We start from the raw sequence: 21,252 nt of genomic DNA, 5'->3' as shown, positions 1-21,252 counted from the left end.
GTCCAAGTGTCGAGGCTCTTCCATCGAGAGGAGATTAAGCACCAAAGAAGGCAACATAAACGCATGAGATCGATAACGGCTGGCGTAGATATCCTGAGCAAGAGCCAACAGGTCAAAGTTGCGAGCTTCTTGTATATTGCCTTGACTGCATAGTCCATGTAAACATCGCGAGTAGGGAGCTGGTAGTTGGGCACAGTGTCATGTCCAGAGGGGAGTAGGTTAGGTAGCGCATATGCAGCATCTCGCGGCTCCGATATGCAGCAATAAAGAGCAATCCACAATGCAAACAACAGGTTTGGAGTTGCTCCGCCTCGTTGTATATTTCTTAATGCTTTTTCTGCAATGAAATCGCTCATAAGGACTTGCTCTCTTGCCCAAGAATCTTCTTCAAAGATATCGCTCAGGCGTTGGCACGGGAGCTCCCTTTGTTCAACCGCAAGTCTTGTCAGACAGATGCACTCAGCAAATGTGTTGAGGTCTTTTGCGGTATCATTGCTCATCCGGCCATGCATAGGTGCAAATCTGGATTGGCTAACAGGCGTTCTTGCATGGCCCAGAGTCTCCTCCAGTAGTTTGCGCGGAAAGCTCTGACGATTACATCGACCACACCAGAGTCATTCCACATACGATCCTCATCCAGCTGAGAGAACTAGGCCAGCTGGCTGTCCGTGGCGTTTTTGCCTTCACCCTCTTTCTCCATGATTCTGATTCCTCAGGGGCCTTCTTCAAACTCGATTGCCAGGATTCTGTGATATTTTTCACCACCCGTATTCCGTCAATCAGACATTGAGCTGCTCGCAGCCAAGAGATCACGCTCGCCGCGCGGCGATAAATCTCCCCCATGAGCAACACTTGGTTGTTACGCTCGAGATGGTCTTTCTGGTTGATACACAAGGCGTCAACCCACAACGGTATTCCCATTGTCATGCCATCCTGGCTATCGGAGTGTGCTAGAACCAGAGTTGGGGAGATCAACGAGGGGTAGAGACTAGGAGTACTTGTAGTGGTCTTAACATAATGGACCCTAAGAAATGATACAGCTTCGGCTGTTACCTCCACCCCCGCCTGCAATTGACCAAAATGCTGCAATGGTCCTCTCGGAATAGGTATCTGAGCTTGTACAGGGGATTACTCCGGCTGTAAGAAATTGCAGTATAGGCGGGATTATTGAGCAGTGAAGCGGTGGTGAGGATGGTGCGGATACTGATGCTCTCCTCTGCAAAACTGGTTGAAGAATTTGGGGTTATCTCGGCGTCAAATTTTGTCGTTATTATCAGAACTGTCTCGGCAGGACTTGTGAGGATTGATAATGCCGGGCTTCGGGAGAGGTGGTTCGTCTACTGGGAGAAGTAGCCAGGAGATATGAATCTCATGGCGTGATGGGTCTAGAGGTCTATAAAGTTCCCCAATAACTTGGGAACTGTTAGACCTTATTGTTTCCATTATGGCCGATGCAAGCAGTTTGCTCTTGATCCAAGATCACTGGTTTACTCTTACGGATTTCAGTGTTGGTCAATCAGTCGCGGCATCAGATTCTGTTGAAAAGGTTAAAGTCATCGACGTAGGCTTATGGCAATGCAACAATCTCTGAGCTGTCGAAATTTTCAAAAAAAAAAAAGTCCCTTCTCCTGTTCTTTGTTGAGACAAGGGGCCGCTCGAGGAGGCGGTCACACAAAGCTGCTCAGCTGTCTGTCTTTCGTCGGAGAAGCGTCAATTGGTCCAACAGCGTCGGGCTACAACGGTTGGGCAGCAAGGCCCCAATCTACTCACCATGCTGCCAAAGAAACATCGGAGTGCCTTAAGAAACTAGCGACCGTGCAAGCTGCTTTGCATGAATAGCACCTATTCCACAGTATCTGCCTGAAGCCATTGTCAGCGAATCGGGATTTCGCCAGGAGACTTCTGATCAATGCGCATTAATCATGAAGACTTCGCCTACCAGCAGCAATCAGGTCCCCAACTTTTCTAGCAGCTATGCACCGCTGACTCCCGCGTGCAAAGAGATTCGCCTTCTGTGGCTCATTGTGCCAATCAAAGAACAAACATCTGCCCCAAAGAGTTGTTGCAGTGTTGAAACTTCCAACAATACCTTCTCTAATGAGGACGACTCTGGCGATGACATTCCCATTCACACTACGCTCGAAACCGTCTCTCTTCTCGACAACCCAGCGTACATGGCGCTCTCCTACACATGGGTTGACCCCTTCGCCAACTATCAACCGCGCAGTTCCAGAAAGCCATACATTCTCCTCAACGGCCAACACGTCGAGGTGCGGCCCAATCTGTACGATTTCTTCCGAAACATGCAGCGCCACATCCAAACTGGCAGCTGTGACAATCCGTGTGGCCATCACCTCCGATCTTTGCTTCGGCGCCTTGCCCAAGAAGGGAGCGAGGAAAAGGGGGTAGTGAGATTACCGCTCTGGGTCGACGCCCTCTGTATCAATCAATCGGACATCCTCGAGCGAAACAGCCAGGTGATGCTGATGGGGGACATTTATCGTGGCGCGGCAGCTGTTATATCCTGGCTTGGCGAACATCGGAAATTAACCCGCGGGCTGCGGACTATAAGCGAGCTGGCTAGGCGCTGGAGGGGATATGTTGAAGAGATTGAGCAGAAGAAAAAATATCGGAAGAGAAGTAGGAGAGAGGAGGATACAAGCCCGCCAATGGCAGAGAGAGATGCCAAACCTGAGGCTGTCCCAGGCCTAGATGAGCAAGTGATCCAGTTCATGCGGTCGACTCGGGACATCTGGCATAATGAACAAACACTAATAAGCCTCTTGCGTGTCTTCCATACCAAGTACTGGCGCCGGATATGGATTGTGCAGGAGATGGTCCTTGCAAATCCCGAGTCCCACATCTTCATGACTGGGCCAGGCCCTCACATGGCATCGATATCTGACATGAGGGTGATGATAATATGCCTAACAAATTTTTGGAGGTTGTTAACCAGTTCAATCACAACCGTTGCGAATGAAGGTAACCAGGAGGATGAGGAGAAAAGAGATGTCCTCATCATGTGGAAGCTGAAGGACACAATCAGCTTTGAGGTGTACCAGTGGTGGGTGCTCCACAAACTACAGCGCGGGGAGCAGACGCCTTCTCTGATGTTTGTGCTCAATACTGCCTTTGGACATGATACAACGGAACCACTAGATGCTGTCTATGGCCTGCTGAACTTGCTGCCCCCTGACTGTGGGATTGTGCCGGACTACCAGCGCTCCGTCCGCGACGTATATATAGACTGGGCCGTTCGTACTATGCGCGAATGCGGAAACTTGAACCTATTGACCTGGATCTGGTCGAAGAAGAAGAGCGGCCCAGACTTTGGGCTTCCTTCATGGGTTCCAGACCTGTTCAACTCTAAAAGCCGCATAGAAATGCGGGACTCCGACTGGGACAAGCCGAAGGGGCCCAAGAATACGCGCAATGATTCATCAAGCAGCAGACCAGCTCTTTTCGGATCGGTATCAGCCGTAATGGCGCCCTGAGAGTTCGCGCTCGCCGCCGAGCTACAATTCGATCTGTTATAAACATGCCAGAGAAAGGTTTCCTTGAAGGACAAAGGGGATTCCATCCCCTGCTCCATTTCTGTTTCCGTTATCTCAGGGAGAGGGCAGCCGGGCAAGGTCATCCTGCGAGTATCCCACCACTTCAAGTACTTATCCGACTGTTGCTACCGGGACTGTTCCACAAACTATTAGCTGAGAAGCCCGAAAAGGGAGCTCACAAGCTAGCAGGAGCCTTCATCTAATGGCTTATGTTCCGCTGCATGAAAGCAAACCAGCAGGCTCTGCCCCTGGAGCGTGGCTCCTGGGATACGGGAAGTCTTCGCAGATCTGGACAAGCTGACCCCTGATGGGATGGAGAGCTTGAGAGATCTTATATCAACGTTGGGATTAAGCTTAGGAAACAATTTCCCAGACGCTTACCGGAGGGCCGTCATCTCTGATGCTGATGTGACGCAGATAATGAGATGGAACCAACTCACGGATATCTTTCAGGACCCGGAAGTGCAACGGTTGTTCCCCAAAGTTCCAATGGACATTTTCCCCCTGTGAATCTTTCGATTTTTTAGGACAGAGGAAGGCTATATCGGGTCTGGAGACCCTGCCATCCAACCGGGTGATGTCATTTGGGAGGTTGAACATTGCAATAAGTTGCTAACCTTTCGTCTCCAGGACTCAACCTCCGTTCCAAATACCGTCGTGCTTGTGGGGCAGGCGATGGCCGTGGGACTGTGCGACGAGGTTGATGAGCATTATCAAGGAGGATATGAAGAGCTACTAATTGTTTGAGCCTGTTTACCAGAAAAAAGCTCAAAGAAAGTAGAACTTCTCAGCTTAACACTCCATCCCAAGATGGCATGTTCTACCATTCTCATTGAAACAGATAGTCACAGCCAAGCAGACCCCCAAACCGTTTCTTCTAGAAAATCAGCTACATAGGCAGTGTGACTTGCCCTATGGTCACCTGGATACCGTCTCGCCGCAAGAGCAAGTTTTAATCGCACTCGGCGGGTGGTTGAACCGGACGTGGTACTCGAGGAAGTCACCGTGTCCTGATGCCTCGCAAGCCACCTAGCGAGGCACCTCCTGTCAAACAGGCTGAGGAAAGGTTTGGCCGAAGGGCCGTCCCAGCGGCTGGATTGTGGTTTATTAGCCCTTTACCATGACGCCGTATCTGGAGGAGGGACCTTATGCGGCCTAGGCGAGGCTGGGGGGAGTCTGGGCCAAGCTCTAGGCCCCGGATGCCTGGGGGGCTGTTGTTTACAGGTTCTTCTGAGAGGCGCAGTCGGTGATCTCAAGTGATTGCTGAACATGTAACTCACCTTTCAACCAATAAGCATATAGTGAGCAGGAGGTCATGTTACCCACCCTATGAGTAAAGGCTGACTCACATCTCCTATCGTGCTCTTGATTGGGTAGACGCAGCGCTACCATTGAGGCTGACTAGTTGGCCTTTTGGGAGAGTGTGTTCATAAGCTATCTTTAGATAATTACGAACAAAAGTATGATTTGAGATTATGAAGGGCAATAAAGTCTGTCTGGTCCTATAAATGAAAGATATGCCGAAGTATGGTTATTAGTTCCTTGGCAGAAATGCTCACCGAAAGGTTTCCAAGGACCGCACGAGAGCCCGTCAAGAGGCTAACATAATAAACCTCAGCACATTGTACCTATCTTAATTTGTACAACAGAAATGTTTAGCTTGATTGGTTTGTCATTTCCATGACTGCTTACCTTTTGCACTGCCGTCACCATGCACTAAAGCTATGGCACATACATAAGAACAACGACCCGCCCTGCTGCAAAAGAGAAGACGGTGTGGTGGCCTTGTAGGAAGGCCTCTTTGTCAACAAAAACAATCAACATACATAAGTGTTTTCCACGGTCGCTTATTTTACTAGTCAAAACCTAGCCAAAAGCTTTGGTCAACAAAAGCCGATCATGAGCAGCACGCTCAGCAGCGATGCAACTGGGACCCCGGATCTAGAAAGCATCTACCAGCCCTTGAACCCTGCTCGACGTGAAATTCGGGTCCTCTTCCTTCTACCTCCATCAAAAAAGGCATCATCAGCTGCTGAGCCTGACATCATTGGGTTATCGCTCAATGACAAACAGACTACTCAGTATTGCGACGATGTGAACCTTGATACCAACCATAGCGATGAAAAGGACTCGTCAAATGATAGAGCCAGTAGGGGAACTGGTAACGATGACCACAACGACGATGTCAACCCCACCTCCAATCATGAGTCTGAGGATGAGGATAATTACCTCAGATCTTCCGTCATTACTCAAAACTCAAGCGAGCATGGTGACGATAGAGGCAAAAAAAACTCGGCAAACAATGGCTCTGAGTCTGAGTCTGAGTCTGAATATGATTATGATAGCCCCATACGTGCCGTGCTCGCTACCACATCGCTTCTTGCTAAGCCCAGGTACATTGCGCTCTCCTACACGTGGGGTGACCCTTTCTATGGCTATCAGGCTTGGAACGAGAACGAGACATATATCATTCTCAATGGCCAGCGTGTTCAGATACAGCCAAATCTTTACGACTTCCTACGCTGCTTCCGCCGCTATCACGATTCCTTAAGAGTACCTCTGATGGATATTTCCCAGCTTATCGAGATAGTCGGAACCCCCCTGTGGATCGACGCTCTGTGCATTAACCAGAGAGACCTAGAGGAGCGAAGCAATCAGGTACTCCTGATGGGAGAGCTCTATCGTGAAGCCGCTCTAGTAATGTCATGGCTAGGCGAAGACTCCCGCATGTCTCGGGGGCTACAGGTTATGGAAGAGCTTGGACGTCGTTTGGCCATTATTCAACAGAGGCTCTCAACTCATGGTTCCCAGTAACGCTTGTTGAGCGTGAACAAATCTATCAGAACTCGGAACAAAAACCTGAAGTGAAATTCAGGTTACTACTCGACAAGATTCGCGCAAGAACCGCTGAATCATCACATATGCAGGCGACGATTCAGCTTGCACTGAGATGGCAGGAGTTGACAAAAGATATATGGAACAATAAACAAAATGTCCTTGACCTCCTGCATGTCCTGGATGCAGAATACTGGAAACGGATATGGATTGTTCAAGAAATTGTGCTTGCAAAAAACACCACGCATATTTACGTGACCGGGCCCAAACTGACAATGATCGATTCGACTCATTTCACATACTTCGTTTTGAGCAATACGCCGTTCCTATTACCGTTGGAGGAGACAAAATTTCGGGCTTCATTAGTCATCGGTTCTGAGTCTGCTACTGTTCTTGATGTTATCTCTAAGGCCGATGACTTCAGCACTTCAGGCATTTTCAAGGACTTTCCAGAAGTGAAGCATTGGATATACGACCAGCAAACAATTCTTTTCCATCAGTGCTGGACCGTCCGATCTTCCCCGGAGCTCATATTGGCCATAGCCTGCGCACATCGTGCAACGGACCCTCGAGATGTTGTCTACGGCTTACTGAACTTACTCCAGCCTGGGCATGGCATTGTACCAGACTATCGACATCCTGTTCGCTATGTGTATATTGATTGGGCAATTCGCGCTATGAGTGAAGCTGGAAGCTTCAAACTGCTGGGGTATATTGCAGACTTACGTACATTAGCACTGCTGCGTTCGAACGGCAACTGGGAAGATCAATTCGACCTGCCATCATGGGTCCCCGATCTATCTAACGCTTATGGTGGCAGAGCTCCAAGCATGGTGTTGAACGCTATCAACACATCAAGCAAAACCACTGTGCACGCACATACCAAGGGTGACCACCCCTTTTCCGTCGAAGTGACCAATTCTGGAGCACTGAAGGTCTATGCACGCTGTTGGACCACTATTAAAACGATATTTCTGTTAAACAAGGAGGAGGATGATGACACAAAGAAAGTTAAGGATCTACTCGTCTTTTGCTTTGACTACCTGAAGGATGCGGATGGACGAGTGTCTCCTATTGGTATTCCACCACTCCGAGTCCTGATGGCGCTTATGCAACGCGGGCATCAGGAGACTGAACTAGAGCCTGAAGCGCGGCCTCATGTTTTAGCAGGTGCCTTTGTGAAGTTTATTGTTGACTTGAGTGGTCTCGGGGAATATCTAGGGGATATACTGAACTCATATAAACGCATCCATCTTGACTTGAGTGGTCTCGGGAAATCTGTTGAGGATATGCTGAACTCATATGAACGCCGCGTGGAAGAGATCGTACCCAAGTTGGGACTCAGCTTGGGCGACGACTTTCCGGATAGCTATCGTAAGGTGCTTTTTCCAAACGTGGACATTCAGAATGTGATGGGATGGAGCAGTGTTGGGGATCTTCTCAATGACACAAGAGTACGTCGAGAGTGTTCTGTGTTTATGTTAAGAATGCTCCAGCGGCTTCGCAGTCCCATGAGACTGTTTGTAACTTCAGAGAACTTACTGGGAGAGACAGTGGGCATGGTGAAAGAAGGGGACCAAATCTACAAGATTGAACACTGCGACGAGCTGCTGGTTTTTGAACATCCACCCTCAGAGCAAGACCAGTCTTCTGAGCTGGAGATGGTTTGCCTTAAGGCAACTTGTGTCGTGGGGCTGTGGGATAAGTTTGAAGCAGGTTTCGAGGAAGAGTTTAAGAGGATTCTTATTGTTTGAGCTTTGAATCTTACACAATTCACCATTCGTTCTCAACACCAACTGATAACTCTATCCATCATTGGGCAAAGGATATGTGAGAGATGCAACAAAACGGGCACTTTGTGGATGAAGAACCCTGAATACACCTCGTCGCCAACCCATAGGCATGCCTATCTATTTTACGAACATCAATAAAGTAAGGCTAAAACATAGGGGGCCAAGCCCTGGAACTAATCACTAAAGGTTACCATCCAAAAGTGAGCCATGTGACTTGAATCCCTGGCACAAGAACAGTTAAGGTTAACGGAAATATACTGCTCCTTCCCAGCTAGCTATTCTTATATTTTTTTTGATATCATAGAGACTCCGGACCAAGTCACGGGGCTGGATGAGCGTGTTTTGCTGACTGATCCACTTTGTCCTGCCCAAGGAAGTCGGCCCAATAGACATAATCCTCGACTTTGTCGGCGACCGCGCTGCCACTTGTTCTGATCGGCCTTGGGGTTAATCGATTGGTAACAGCTGGCCTCATTGGTAGGCCAGCGGGTAATCGTTCGTGAGGATTTGCTACATCAATAAATAACCCCAGGAAAGTGAGTTTTGCCTGCCAGTTGCCAGCTCCCCCTCCTTTGCACCGCAGACGCCTTCATAATTGGCTTCAATATTTGTTGCCGATGTCGTGGCTTAGACAGGCATGCAGAAAGTCCGGTCTAGTGGCAGTGGTGCATTGTGTTCATTTAAACCAAGGCTGTGGTACTGGTTCTGATATCATGGAACTAAAGAAGCATACGTTGTCATCTTGGTGAGAGATCAGACTGTGTGATAAAGAAGATACTGTAAGCAGAAGCAACAATGTCCTACCAAACTGTCTTGGTTCTATTACTCAAACTTCAGCGGAGGGTCGATCTATAAGATATGATCATGAGTAACATACCTGGCGATGACAACACCAACGATACAGATCTGACAACCATTTACGAGCCATTAGATGCTATTCGGCGTGAGATACGGATTCTTTTGCTTCTTCCTCCAGATAAAAGTCGGAATCTGCTTACTGCACTAAGTCTAATGGGGAAGCCAATGATGATGATGATAACCGAGACTTATATGACAGTGATAGTCCCATACATGCGGTTCTCACTACCTCCTCGTTTCTCGACAAGCTCAGTTACAACGCGCTCTCCTATACCCGGGGTGATCCTTTCAAGGGCTACAACCGTCATCAAAATAACGGTACTTATTATGTCTTATTGAATGGTCAGAGTTTCGATATACGCCCTAATCTCCGTGATTTCCTTCGCTGCTTTCGGCGCGGGCTCCGGTAGGAAGGAAGGGTCAGATACCTGGCAGCCGGTCGGAGGATACCCGAGAAGCAATGGCAACGACAGCAACAGCAACAGTAGCACCAGCAGCGAGTTGATCGGGATACTCCTCTGGATCGACACCCTGTCTATCAACCAAGCCGACATGTCCGAGCGCAACAGTCAGGTGCTGCTAATGGGAGAGGTTTATCGTAACGCTACTTCGGTGCTATCGTGGCTGGGCGAGCATCCTCTCCTTTCTCGGGCTCTAAAGGTTATCAGAGAGACCGCGGAGTGTTTGATGGCATTATCTCAGGGGCATAAAGAGTAACCAAGGATACTGGACAGGTGGCAGCCAAATACGAAACCTAGGGACCAACAACAAGGAGATGATGTGAAGTCAGCTAACTCGCATATAAAAGTGCCCTGCTTCTAAAATTGATTCAAGAACAAGGAACGACCTGCGAGAAAAGCTTGGACGCGAATGGCTGGAGTCAACCAAGAAGATGTGGCAGGATGATAAGAACCTGGAAAGCATCGTCAAATTCGTCGAGGAGGAATACTAGAAACGGATTTGGATTGTTCAGGAACTTGCGCTCGTCGACCGAAACTCGCACTGGTATCTGGTTGAGCCGGAGCTAACAGTAATCGAACGGCTTCGCAAGTCGTTGTTTATACAGACACTATCGTCGATAACATCAAACATGGATCTTCGAGAGCTCGATAGTAATGAGTCCGTCGAGGGAGACATGGACGGCTGGAATATTGTCACGACAACCCAGAAACTCCAGCAATGGGCAACGGATCAGATCTCGCTCGGGGCGTATCAGATGCAGCGCTTGAGACCTACCCTCTTGTTTGTATTGAACATGGCCTGTACGCATCTTATAACGGAACCCCGAGATGCTGTTTATGGCCTACTCAACTTGTTACCGTCCGGACATGACATTATACCAGATTACCAGCTTCCTGTTCGCGATGTGTATATGGATTGGGCTGTCCGTGCTATGGATGAAGATGATAGCTTCAATTCACTGGCCCAGGTCGGATATCTAGACATGAATCGTTCAAATGGGAACCGCGAAGACGTTGACCTACCTTCATGGGTCCCAGATGTATCGAATGTCGCTGGCTCTCTATCTATCACACACCAACAATATGTAGCACAGAGAAGCGACGAAGAGGAAGTGGCCAGCCCAAACAAATACAGCAACAGAAATCGCCCATTTACCATCGAAGTTACAGATAGCGGGGGCACTGACAGTTTAATGTGCTCCTCCGGACCACTATCCGCTTTGTTGCAGAGCTTCCATACCTGAGATATCACACCAACGAACAATTTGACGCTTTGCTAACATTCTGCTTTTTGTTTCCTGGAGGATGTTAAACATCAAGCTTCTTCCACTGCTATTCCCCCCACTCCAAACCTTGATGAGGCCTGTTCTGCCAGACCAATTCAGCGGCATAACTCAGAGAGAGTCAGAAACAGGCTCACATACGTTAGCAGCCGGCTTTGTACAGCGGACTATCATCCGCTACATGGATCGAGACTCCGCCTTAGACCTCGTTGAGTTCAACAGAAAAGTCAAGCCAACAGAAGACATGGATCAGCATGAGCGGCAACAGTTCAAAGAAGTAGTTACGAAATTAGGACTCAACTTGGAAGATGACTTTCCAGATACCTCTCGGCAGATTCTATTTCCCGTGTTGGACATCAAGACTCTAATGGGATGGAGCCGTTTTGAAGATGTTCTCCAGGACTCAAGAGTGCATGATATATCCAGCGTGGAACATATAGCTATGCGTAGCTGCCATAGCTGTGACAAAAAAAGCTGTTCATAACTGAGGACTGCGCTCCGGGCAGTACATGTGGCATGGTGAAGGAGGGACACTGGGTCTACGAGGTTGAGCACTGCGACAAGCTTCTGATCTTTGATGAAGACCCCTCAGGGCTCGATATGGTGCGGCTGAAAGCAAGCTGCGATGTTGTTGGCTCGTGTGACCAGCTTGATGTGAAGTGTGAGAAGGAGTTTGAGAAGGTGCTTATTGTTTGAGCTGTCTCCTTTACCAGACTAAGGCGATGTAAGTGACATGGAGCTGTTACCTAGGTTGAACTTAGTTGAATTGCGTTAATACATGGCACGACCTACCATCCTCTAAACATCCGGAGTACACCTGAGCAAAAGTCAATGAACCCTGGAAGACATGCGGACAACGAGCTTGCCCCATGAAGAGGGCTCTGCGTACAATGTGAAGAACGCTATACACAACATTAACTTTAAACCATAAATCAATCACAGTAATTCACACACCCAAACGCCATGTATGCCCCTGCTTCTCCATGCTGTATGCATCTCTGCCTCTAAACATCCAACTCCCAAACCTATATAGGTTACCTAGTCGAAAGGACTATATGGCGGCGGGGGTTCCAACGGCAGTGACGGCTCCCGTTGCAGACGCCCACTCGACGACGACGATGGCAAAGTCCTAGTCTCTGATCCTCTAGCACCACCAGCAGCAGTAACCGAAGAGGCTGGGGCATTCAGCCACTGCGCGGCGAGAGCCATCATCTTGGCAAAGTACTGCTGGAGGAAGGACTCGCTGAGGAAAAAGTTAGCTAATGATTCTTTACATTAAGACTTTCTCCAAGCCCCTGACAGGTCAAATAGCCCATAAAAAGAAGAGACAAGAAAAGGGATGTACTCACGTATAATATCCATGCTTAGCATCATGCACGCTCACGAGATTATGTGCCAGCTCATGCGCCAGTACAACCCACCACCACGTAACTGCCTCAACCCTTCCCATCCCCCCATGGTTCGTCTTCACCCCATGAACATGCAACTCCTCGAAATAGGCCAAATTACAAAACAAACTGCCTGCCCTATTAAACGCAACCGTCTTCCCCCTTTCCCAGAAAATGGACACCACGCCCGGCGAAGGCAATTCATACACTGCGACTACATCCCTCAGGACACCTTCAAATAGCCCAATTGCTTCCGCGTGCTGGGTGACAAACTCCGTTGCTTGGAGGGTCATACCCTTGGGGAGGAAGACGTGCATGCCGCGGGGAGCTTCCGCTACGAAGGAGATGTGTTCTGCGGGAGTCGAGTCGCAGTACAGCGGCAGTTCAGGGACGGTAGTTTGGGCCGGGGGAGAAATGAGTTCAGGGGAGGTGTGGGCACGGGTTTGTTGGATGGCTGTGAGGAGGGTTCGGCGGAGGGAGGAGGGGGAGGTTAAAGGACCCGTGATGGGGTCGTTGTCAGAGGAAGTAGGTGGTAGAGGGGCTAGGGGAGAAGGAAAAGGTTTAGATTCGGGCTGTTTGGGGGGAGGTTGTTGTTGTGATTGTGGGGATGTGAGCGTGTCGACGTCGATGCCGAGTCGGCGTGTAAATGCGTTGAAAAGACTCCTGACTGTCGTGGTCTGCTCCGGCTGGTGCTGCTGCTGGCCGCTATGCGACCTCACCAATGCCTGCTCTTGCTCAGGAGAGTCTTCCTCAAACGCCCCGGGCATTCTAGCACCCTGTCGCGGCGTCTGAACACCCCTCTGCTGCTGCCGCTGCTGCTGCTGCTGCTGCTGCTCCTGTTCTTTGACTCTCTTCCTCTCCCTCTCTTCCACCTCTAGCTTTTGCCTCTCCGCTTCCAGTGCCCTCCTCTTCTCCTCCTCAGCCAACCTCGCCTCAGCAGCCTTCGCCCTCAAAATCCGATCGACATTATACCCTCTCGCTCTCAACTCCAACAACCCCAACTTCAAAAACGGCTCAAAAAAGAAATACGCATGCTGATTTGGCCTCGTCAACAACATCTGACAGATGGCCTGCCCAACCTGATACATATCCGGCTTCCCTTCCCCCCCCTCTGGCGCAGCGACATACAGCACATGCCCCTCGCTCGTCTTCATGCTCGCGGCGCTCCGACTCTCGGCGTGCACCCTCCCGCCCTGGACACCCCTCAATGTCCGGCGCAGAGCTAACGACGCGACACTGATGACGCGGAGATTCTTCTCCAGCCAGCGGTAATCGTGCTTTACGGCATTCGGCCTGTCCTTGGCGTATTCATGCAAAAAAAGTTTTGCTCTTTCAAGGACGTGCTTGCGCAGCCACTCGGCAGAGCGCTGGTCGGGCGTTGGCCGGCCGATGCGCAGATCTTCCTGGACGCGGCTGCTGAGGGTTGTAGCGCCCAGGGCGAGGTACATGTCTTCGAGGAGGTCCTCTTCGGGGGCGCAGAGGAGGGAGTCTTTGAAGAGGCGGTAGGAGATAAAGTCGTCGAGGATGGTGAGCTGCGGAGGGGAGGCGAGGAGGTAGGATTTGATGGTGGCATCTTCTTCTTCTTCGTCGTCGTCTGTAGAACGGTTCTTACCCGAGGGGACTTCCTTCGAGCCGAGCAACCAGGGGGAGGTCTTCATTTTGCGGTAGAGATCTCTATCCCGCTTAAGAGTCGAGAGATCCTCAGCAATGGACTTAAGTAAGCTAAGATACTTCTCCGGGCTCTCCAGCACACTCAACAATCTCGCTGGCTCGGTACAAGCCAGGTGAGCAATCTCATGCTTGGTCGGCTCGCTCTTCGCACCGCACTTGAACAGGAAACTGTTCGCGTCGGCCCCAAAATCGACAAAGTCAAAGATATCCTTATACGTCGACGAGCTGCCGAGATAAACTCTCGATGGCGCGACGAGCACAACAGTCGGCTTTCCGCTCTTACCAGCCGCCGACGCCGACCTCACCACAGGCACAATCGCCGCATCTCTAAGCCTCATGAGGTCATTATGTCTGAGATCGCCCAGCCGCGAAGTGAGGTACTCGAACAACGTAACCGCCGCTTGTCGGTCCGCAGGCGGATTAGCAATCAGCTTTTCGACACAACCCGAAATCGGCGGATCCCGAGCAACGCCAAACTTCATCGCATGAGGATGTAGGTCTCTGCGAAGGATATTATACCCCATGACAGCCGCCCTCTCATTCGTATAACACGCCGACGGCGTTACGAGCACCTTCTCATTTCCCTCGATCGGCAAGATCCTCTTGTCTGTGCCCGCCAGATCCGTACTTGTGTACCCATTGAGGTGGTGATTTGCAATAAAATACGCCATCGCATTCCCCCTCAACTCTTCGTCTTGCGAAGCCATCATCTCGACTAACTGCTCCGCCGACGGATACGCCTTCAGCCCCAACGAAAATAAGAACTTTGCCTCAGGGCTATTACTCCTGAAACTCCCCGACGGACCAGGCCACTGCAGGATGGGCAGCCCGAGCGCGCGGAGCGAATCCTTCGGCTCATACAACTCACACACCCGGTACAGCCTCTCCGACCGCTTACTCGCCTCAGCCCCTTTCGGGCCCGCCTCCGCCGGACACAAAGGCGACTCGCGCAGCTTCTTGAGATCTGCAGCCGGAATGTCCTGCCGCACAGAAGTCAAATACTTGATCAACTCAACATGGCTCCACTTCGCTCCTTGCGCATCTCCCTCCCCTGGCGTGAGCAGTCTCGTAAAAATGGTCTCCAGATCAACCGTCTTCCTTACGCCCAACGCAACAAGAAACTTTTCTTTGAGATTGATACATCCCTCTAGCGTAGGCAAATCATCAAAGAGCTTCACACTGGGGAAGAACGATTCGCCCGGTTTCCTCATACCCATTTTGGTCGGCATGACGGTAATATTTTGCAACAGGCCGACCACCGTCGCCCGCGAATTCGGACTGAGGTTGTCCCAGTTCTTGGACAGCACGCTGAGCACCTGATGGGCAAACTTATCCGATCTCGTCAGATCTTGCTCGGCGGGTTTGGTGGGGGCCGACTCGATCAGGAACTGGAGCCATAACACGAGGGAGAGGGGAGACCATCCCAGGGAGAGGAGCTTCCCCTCAGGGATGGACGCCGTGAAAGCGACCGGCATGGTGGTCGGCGGGATGGGAAGATGGGCTGGGATGAGCTTGTTGTGATAGTACTTGATCGAGCCGAGAGCGATGACCTCGCCGGAGTCAGCGCCGTCGGCTGAGACAGTCGCGACAGCGACGTCAAGCAGACGCTGCACGCTCGGCCGATCTAACTCCCCCTCCGCCGCGCCTTTGGTGATCCACTGCAGGAAATGCCCGAGCTGCTCCCGATCAAGCGCCTTATTCCCCAACTCCTGAGCAATATCCTCCACTGTGACATCCTGAATCAGCCCGAAGTCAACCAGCTTCCTTATCAACGGTGCGTCCCGCATCTCCTTCAACACAACCGGAATCCCCGCCACAAATCTCGCAATCTCCTCCGACGAGTTGCGCACCTTGGTCGAAGGCAGCACGCCCCTCGACGAGAAAACCTCGATAAACGGCTCTTTGCACGCGGTCCAGAACCCCTCCTCAATAATCTGCGCCACATACGCATTGGGCGTCGACTCCGTGAAGGTATACGTTTTGAGGATGTGCAGCGCTTCCGGGACGCATTTTTGCACATCCGCTGCTGCGGACACAACAACACCTCCCTTCTTCTTGTTGTCACCATTGGCTTGCGCCATGCGCTTCAGCTTCTGATCCAACTCCGCCATCTCACTCGCAAACGCCAACCGCGCAAGGATACCGGTCGCCCGAAGCATCTCCACATTCCACGTTCTGACCCAGCGGGCGTTCAGATCAATCGCCTCCCGCTCGACAGTGGGAATCACGCTCGGCGCGGAGACGTGCATCCCTGCTCCCGTAGTTTGCATGGTAGGGAAACCGATGAAGATCCGGCCGCCGGGCTTTTTGCTGGGTAGGACTGTTGCAAAGACATCTGCAATCTTGGCTGCTGCGGCGGAGGATGCCTCCTCCGAGGCAACGGTCTCATCGTAAGAGGAGGTAAGTATCGAGATGCGCGTGATTTTGGGGGGGGGCTTCTTAGTTGCGCGCTCGAGCTCGGCTGCGAAGGAGGAGGATACGCTGGTGACGAACTGGGCTGAGATAGAGCGCAGGAAGATGGTTGATGTTGAAGTGGCAGTCAGGTCTTGAGCGACGGTGTCTTGGAGGGATTTCTCCTCCTTGGCGGCTTTTGTTTGGGAGGAGACACCTGTTAGACGGGAGAAGAAGCCTTTGAGGGAGGAGAGCTCGGAGCCGAAGGTCGTCTCGGCGAGTTTGCTTGTTGAGGACGTAGTCTGCGGTTTCCAACCCAAGACGTGCATGAATGTCGCATCAATCTGAGTGCTCATCCTCTCCGCCGCCGTCAGCCTAAAATGCTTCTCCCTCGTAGTCGTCTCCAAACTCCTCGGAACCAGCACCTCCATGCTCGGCGAGCTCTTCTTCACCAGCCCCAACACCCTCCACTCATCAATCCAGAACTCAATCCTCTGTAACGCCACAAATGTCAGGCTCGTCGCCAGAAACTGCGCTACGCTCAACAAATTCGGCACCGGCGTCGTCGTGCTCCGATAATCCAACACAAAGGTAGTCAACTTGCTCTGCTGATCCTCCGGCAGCGTGACCTTCCTGGTAAACAGCGCATTCCCCTTCCAATAAAACGCCATCGCCTCAGCGCCCGAGCTAACGAATGGCTCCTCACAATCCGCAAACACGCTGTAGAACCCGACGCCAAAGGCACCAATCTTCGTCTCGTCCGGATTCCCCTCCGCAATCCTCTTCAACCGCTGCCAATCCGTTTTGCTAAACGGCAGCCCATCATTCTGCACCACCAGCCGTCTAATGGTATGATGTCTTAACGTATGCTGCAACAGATCCGACGGCGTCGCATTCTGCGGCAGGGGAACGGACGTCGACGGGATGGTCTCCCACTTGACGGTGACGGTCGACGCTTGAGCATCGGCCGCGTTCTGGATCAGCTCGCGCAGGGTCGTCCACTCGCCCGAGTAGCGCGCGAGGACCTTGTCGATGAGCGCGCGCGTGTCGACCGTCACCGCCTCTTCGACCTCGCCGGAGAGGGCGGCCGCGCGTAGACGGGCGTAGTCCATGGCGTATACAAAGTCTTCGTAATTTAAATATCTGGGGTGTCAAATCTGAGTCCAAACTCTGCTCGGTAAGTCAATCAGGTTCCCCCGCCCGCGGGTCGAAGATTCGATGCGAATGGCGATGCGATGCGACAACGAGCGTCTGGGGTAAGCTTGATGATAATGGTCGTGATTATGTACGGTAAGTGCCGGCTCTCGGCATCATTGTATGCTTTCCAGCACTTAAATTACCCTCAAAATTTGGGGGTCTGCGAAGACAAGAAAGAACGAAAGTCCAAAAGGTCAGGTTGACCGTGTGTCAGTCCAGAGTCAAGAGCACACACTGAGGCAAGGAGAGGACGGTGCAACGGTACCTGTGACGTTTGAGTGTAACGGGACAGGCTACCCTGGTGGCCCCGCTGTACAGGCTTATCTTATCTTATAGCAACTATCTGACCAATCAGCGACGGTAATGTCGCGGCTGACGACAGGGCGACGCGTTATCGATCAGCTGCTCAGACCTGCTACGCCTTCTGAGGGGTGACTAGTTCGCCTACAAGACCAATTGAATGGCTTGGTCATTATTCAGGCATCTGGGGACATGAGATAAGATATGTCGATGATTTGGAAAAGGAAAAAAAAAAAAAAAAAAAACTAATACCTTTGGCCTATCTTGAGTCTTGTGAATAGCACAGAAAAGCCAACATTCTGTGATAGCTCTTAATTAAAGAAGATCTGCTCAATGGCAATACGTGTAGATGAACCTCTCCCGTGTAAGAACCGAAAACGCCAACACCATATCCCAACCATACCAATTTTCCTTTCGTATTCATCGCTCATACCAATCCCTCTCCCTAATCCCTATCACGATACCTCGTCTTGCTGTGACTCCGACTCCTGCTCCTCCTCCGATCGAACCTCTCGGACCGTAGCCTGTCCCTACTCCTGCTCCTGCTCCTGCTCCTGCTCCTGCTGTACCGTTTGGTTTCCCTATCCTTTCTAGTGTGATACCGATCGCGAACGTCGTCGAGTCTGTCCTCGCGGCGCTTCTCGCCTCGATGCCTGTCACGCTCAGGGCTGCGGCTTCTCCGCCGGTGGCGACGATCCCTGTCGATATCACTCACTGAACCGTCCCGTCTCCTGTGCCGGCTGCGACTGCGCTCCCGACCACTATCTCTCTCCCGCTCACGGTCACGATCGCGCCCACGTTCTCTTTCCCTTGACCTGTCCCTATCCCTGCTCCTGCTCCTATGTCGTCTCCTATGCCTATGCTCCGAGTCTTTATGCCGCTCCCCCCTCTCCTCTTTAACGTTCACATTCTTCTCAGTTTTCTTCCCATCGCCCTCCTCCTCACCCTTCCCTTTCTCTCTCCTCGGCGCGATCTCAACTGCATTTGCCCCCGTAACCTTCTTCGCCGGAATCGGTAGACCTAGCGCCCTAGCCATCGCCTCCTCCTCAGCTTCTTTTAATCTGCGAATCTCCTCTGCCCTCTCTCGCGCGGCTTTTTCTTCCTCCGTCTCGGCTGCGCTTGCGGGCGGCGGGTCTGCTTTCGTGTACCAGAAGAGATCACGGCCTCTAGCCCAGCGCCCGACGGGCGCTTTGATGCTGTGGCCTAGGTAGTTTTCGCGGTACTGGCTGTTGGCGACATCGTCCCAGCTGAAGTTGACGCCGCCACGGGAGCCGGTTTTGCGGACTGTCGAAAGGAGGTCCATTGTTTTTGTCGCCTATTTTGATTTTCGGCTTCCGGTGATTTTGGGAGGTTAAGGAAGTCGAGGTTGGGAAGGACAAAAAAAGAAAGTTTGATGGCGAGAATGTAAAGTAACCTGATCGCTGCGATCTTGTCGATGATCTCAGCTGCGCGTCGCAGGCTGCAACCGCCCCACATGCGCCCCACAGTTACAGGCGCCAAGCTTTTCTTGGCTGCGGATGCCTCGACGTGCTCCAACTTACGGCTCAATTGAACTTCGACTCGATCATCTTCATCGCGACCGACCTCTATTACTTACCACCCCTCTCTAACACCGCCTCTCCTTTACCATTTCGACCAGCGCCAATTCTGTACACACACCATGGCCGACCCCTCCTCCAGCACCAGCGCCATGCCGCTGGATGAAATCCAATGGCACACCAACCCAGCCGTAGTGGGCGGCAGCATCCACGACAACAGCGTGCTCTTCTACTTCCGCGAGTCCCCCTTCTACGACAAGACGTCAAACAACGAAGTTCTCTACCAGCAGGGTCTGCACAACCAGACCATGATGCAGTTCCTAGAAACTCGCGAGCGCTTCGAGAGGCGCCTGCGCGAAATGTCCGGGCTGGAGTTTGTCGTTGCGCAGGAGCCCGCCGAGACTGCGCCGGGTACGGGCACGGGGGTCTGGGTTATTAATAAGCAAACTCGGAGGAAGAGGCAGGGCGAGGAAGATGAGATTAGCGTGCATGGGACGTACTTCTTGGTGGGGGAGAATGTGTATATGGCGCCGACGCTGGCAGATATTATCAGCATGCGCTTGGTATGCTCTCCATCTCCATCTACCTTATCCCTAAGATCGGATACTAACTTTCTCCTAGGCATCCGCCTCCTCCTCAATATCCCGCCTCCTACCCATCGCCGCAAGCGTACAATCCTGGTCCCCTGGCACCGGGCGCGTCTACAAGACCCCCTCAATGACCTCCCAAACCAACCAAGCCAACCAACCCTCCTCCCAGACCCAATCCCAACCAACCTCTCAGCCAGCAACTACTACCACAACCACCGCCCTTCCCCCACCCGACCCCCGCTGGCTTGAAGAAACCCTCATGATCCACGAAACCTTCGGCGACCATCACCTAGACAAGAACCCGATTACCGGCAAACCAGGAGACTTCCACCTCTCCTCAACCGGCCGTAAAATTCAGACCCTACCGACCGCCGCAGCAGGCAACAAAAAACCCGGTAGTGGGTTGCCCCCGCTGCCAGCTATCAACACCAAGGTCCAACAGAACCCGATGGGGTCAGGGAAGCAGGTTACAGGAAAAGAAACCAAAAGTCCGAAGACGCCGAGTAGCTCGACTGGGCCGGGAACAGGGGGCATGAGTACCGGTATGGGCAAGCCCAAAAAGAGAAAGAGCAGCAAGGCGGCTGTGACACCTACCTCGTAGGATGGGGATCCGGGCACACAGCAGAAGAACTCGACGCCCAAGAAGCTTGCTCTGAGTCCTCAACAAAGTCAAACTCAGCAACATAAAGATGAAGGTGCTGTATCGGTATCGCCGCAGAAGAAGGAAGCGGCCGGTAGTACGAAGACCGGGGCTGGCGGTGAGAAAATGAAAAAAGCTTCTGCTGCAGTTGAAGGTGCAGCTGAAGGTGAGAGGAAGGAAGAGAAGGCAGAGAGAGCGCCGGCCAAGAAGAAAGGAAGAGCTGATTAACTGGCGGGACAAACTCTGGCGGTACAGTAAAGAAGGGGAGGGGCTTTGCTAGACGGGCGTTACGGGCGGGCTATCCTCGGCATTATGATACCCTTACCTACTATTTGCTTTTCTCATCCCTTTCTAGTGTTTGATTTACCTTCCGTCTTATAGCAGAGGATACGTCCAGATATGGCATTATCATGCGTTCAAGCATCATGGGACAAAGCTGTTCAGCATGCACAGATGAAATGGAACTCAACCACCAGAACAAAGGGTATCATTCAGTTGGATGAAAAGCCCTAAAAGTCATGCTATACGTAACTCTCCAAACCCTGTTTGCCGATCGCCTTATCCCTTTGCAGGAGCCACCCTCTATGTTGCAATCCCTGAACCGAACCTTAGGGCGATGATGTTAGCACTATCCCAAGCTTGAAAAAAAGCAAAAAACCAAAGTGAAAGGTAATGATAGGTAATCTCAGCCAAGGAGTCATAGCAAGTGAGAGTAGTAGATCATAGGATACCCTCTTCAAAACTAGAAATTCT

The 21,252-nt window shown here is 51.6% G+C and overlaps 6 protein-coding genes across 6 annotated transcripts; 4 read left to right on the top strand and 2 right to left on the bottom strand.

Moving 5' to 3' along the window:
• Positions 1-1,922: 1,922 nt before the first annotated feature.
• Positions 1,923-3,494, top strand: CTHT_0067580 (uncharacterized protein; the record flags this gene model as incomplete). The annotated part of the gene is made up of 1 exon (XM_006696987.1): positions 1,923-3,494. One exon carries the CDS (start codon positions 1,923-1,925, stop codon positions 3,492-3,494), a length of 1,572 nt encoding a protein of 523 aa, XP_006697050.1.
• A 1,959-nt stretch (positions 3,495-5,453) lies between these two features.
• On the top strand, positions 5,454-6,368 carry CTHT_0067570 (uncharacterized protein; the record flags this gene model as incomplete). The annotated part of the gene is made up of 1 exon (XM_006696986.1): positions 5,454-6,368. One exon carries the CDS (start codon positions 5,454-5,456, stop codon positions 6,366-6,368), a length of 915 nt encoding a protein of 304 aa, XP_006697049.1.
• A 3,011-nt stretch (positions 6,369-9,379) lies between these two features.
• On the top strand, positions 9,380-9,992 carry CTHT_0067560 (uncharacterized protein; the record flags this gene model as incomplete). Its single annotated transcript, XM_006696985.1, has 2 exons — positions 9,380-9,700; positions 9,849-9,992. The coding sequence occupies 2 exons, from the start codon at positions 9,380-9,382 to the stop codon at positions 9,990-9,992; spliced, it is 465 nt and encodes a 154-aa protein (XP_006697048.1).
• Positions 9,993-11,822: 1,830 nt separating this feature from the next.
• On the bottom strand, positions 11,823-17,346 carry CTHT_0067550 (uncharacterized protein; the record flags this gene model as incomplete). Its single annotated transcript, XM_006696984.1, has 2 exons — positions 11,823-12,027; positions 12,134-17,346. 2 exons carry the CDS (start codon positions 17,344-17,346, stop codon positions 11,823-11,825), a joined length of 5,418 nt encoding a protein of 1,805 aa, XP_006697047.1.
• An 830-nt stretch (positions 17,347-18,176) lies between these two features.
• Positions 18,177-19,034, bottom strand: CTHT_0067540 (uncharacterized protein; the record flags this gene model as incomplete). The annotated part of the gene is made up of 1 exon (XM_006696983.1): positions 18,177-19,034. One exon carries the CDS (start codon positions 19,032-19,034, stop codon positions 18,177-18,179), a length of 858 nt encoding a protein of 285 aa, XP_006697046.1.
• A 357-nt stretch (positions 19,035-19,391) lies between these two features.
• CTHT_0067530 (uncharacterized protein) lies at positions 19,392-20,460 on the top strand (the record flags this gene model as incomplete). Its single annotated transcript, XM_006696982.1, has 2 exons — positions 19,392-19,832; positions 19,891-20,460. 2 exons carry the CDS (start codon positions 19,392-19,394, stop codon positions 20,458-20,460), a joined length of 1,011 nt encoding a protein of 336 aa, XP_006697045.1.
• Positions 20,461-21,252: the final 792 nt, after the last annotated feature.

Source organism: Thermochaetoides thermophila (genome assembly GCF_000221225.1).
Source record: "Thermochaetoides thermophila DSM 1495 unplaced genomic scaffold scf7180000011822, whole genome shotgun sequence".
Lineage (NCBI taxonomy): Eukaryota > Fungi > Ascomycota > Sordariomycetes > Sordariales > Chaetomiaceae > Thermochaetoides > Thermochaetoides thermophila.
This window is presented reverse-complemented; position numbering and strand designations above follow the sequence as displayed.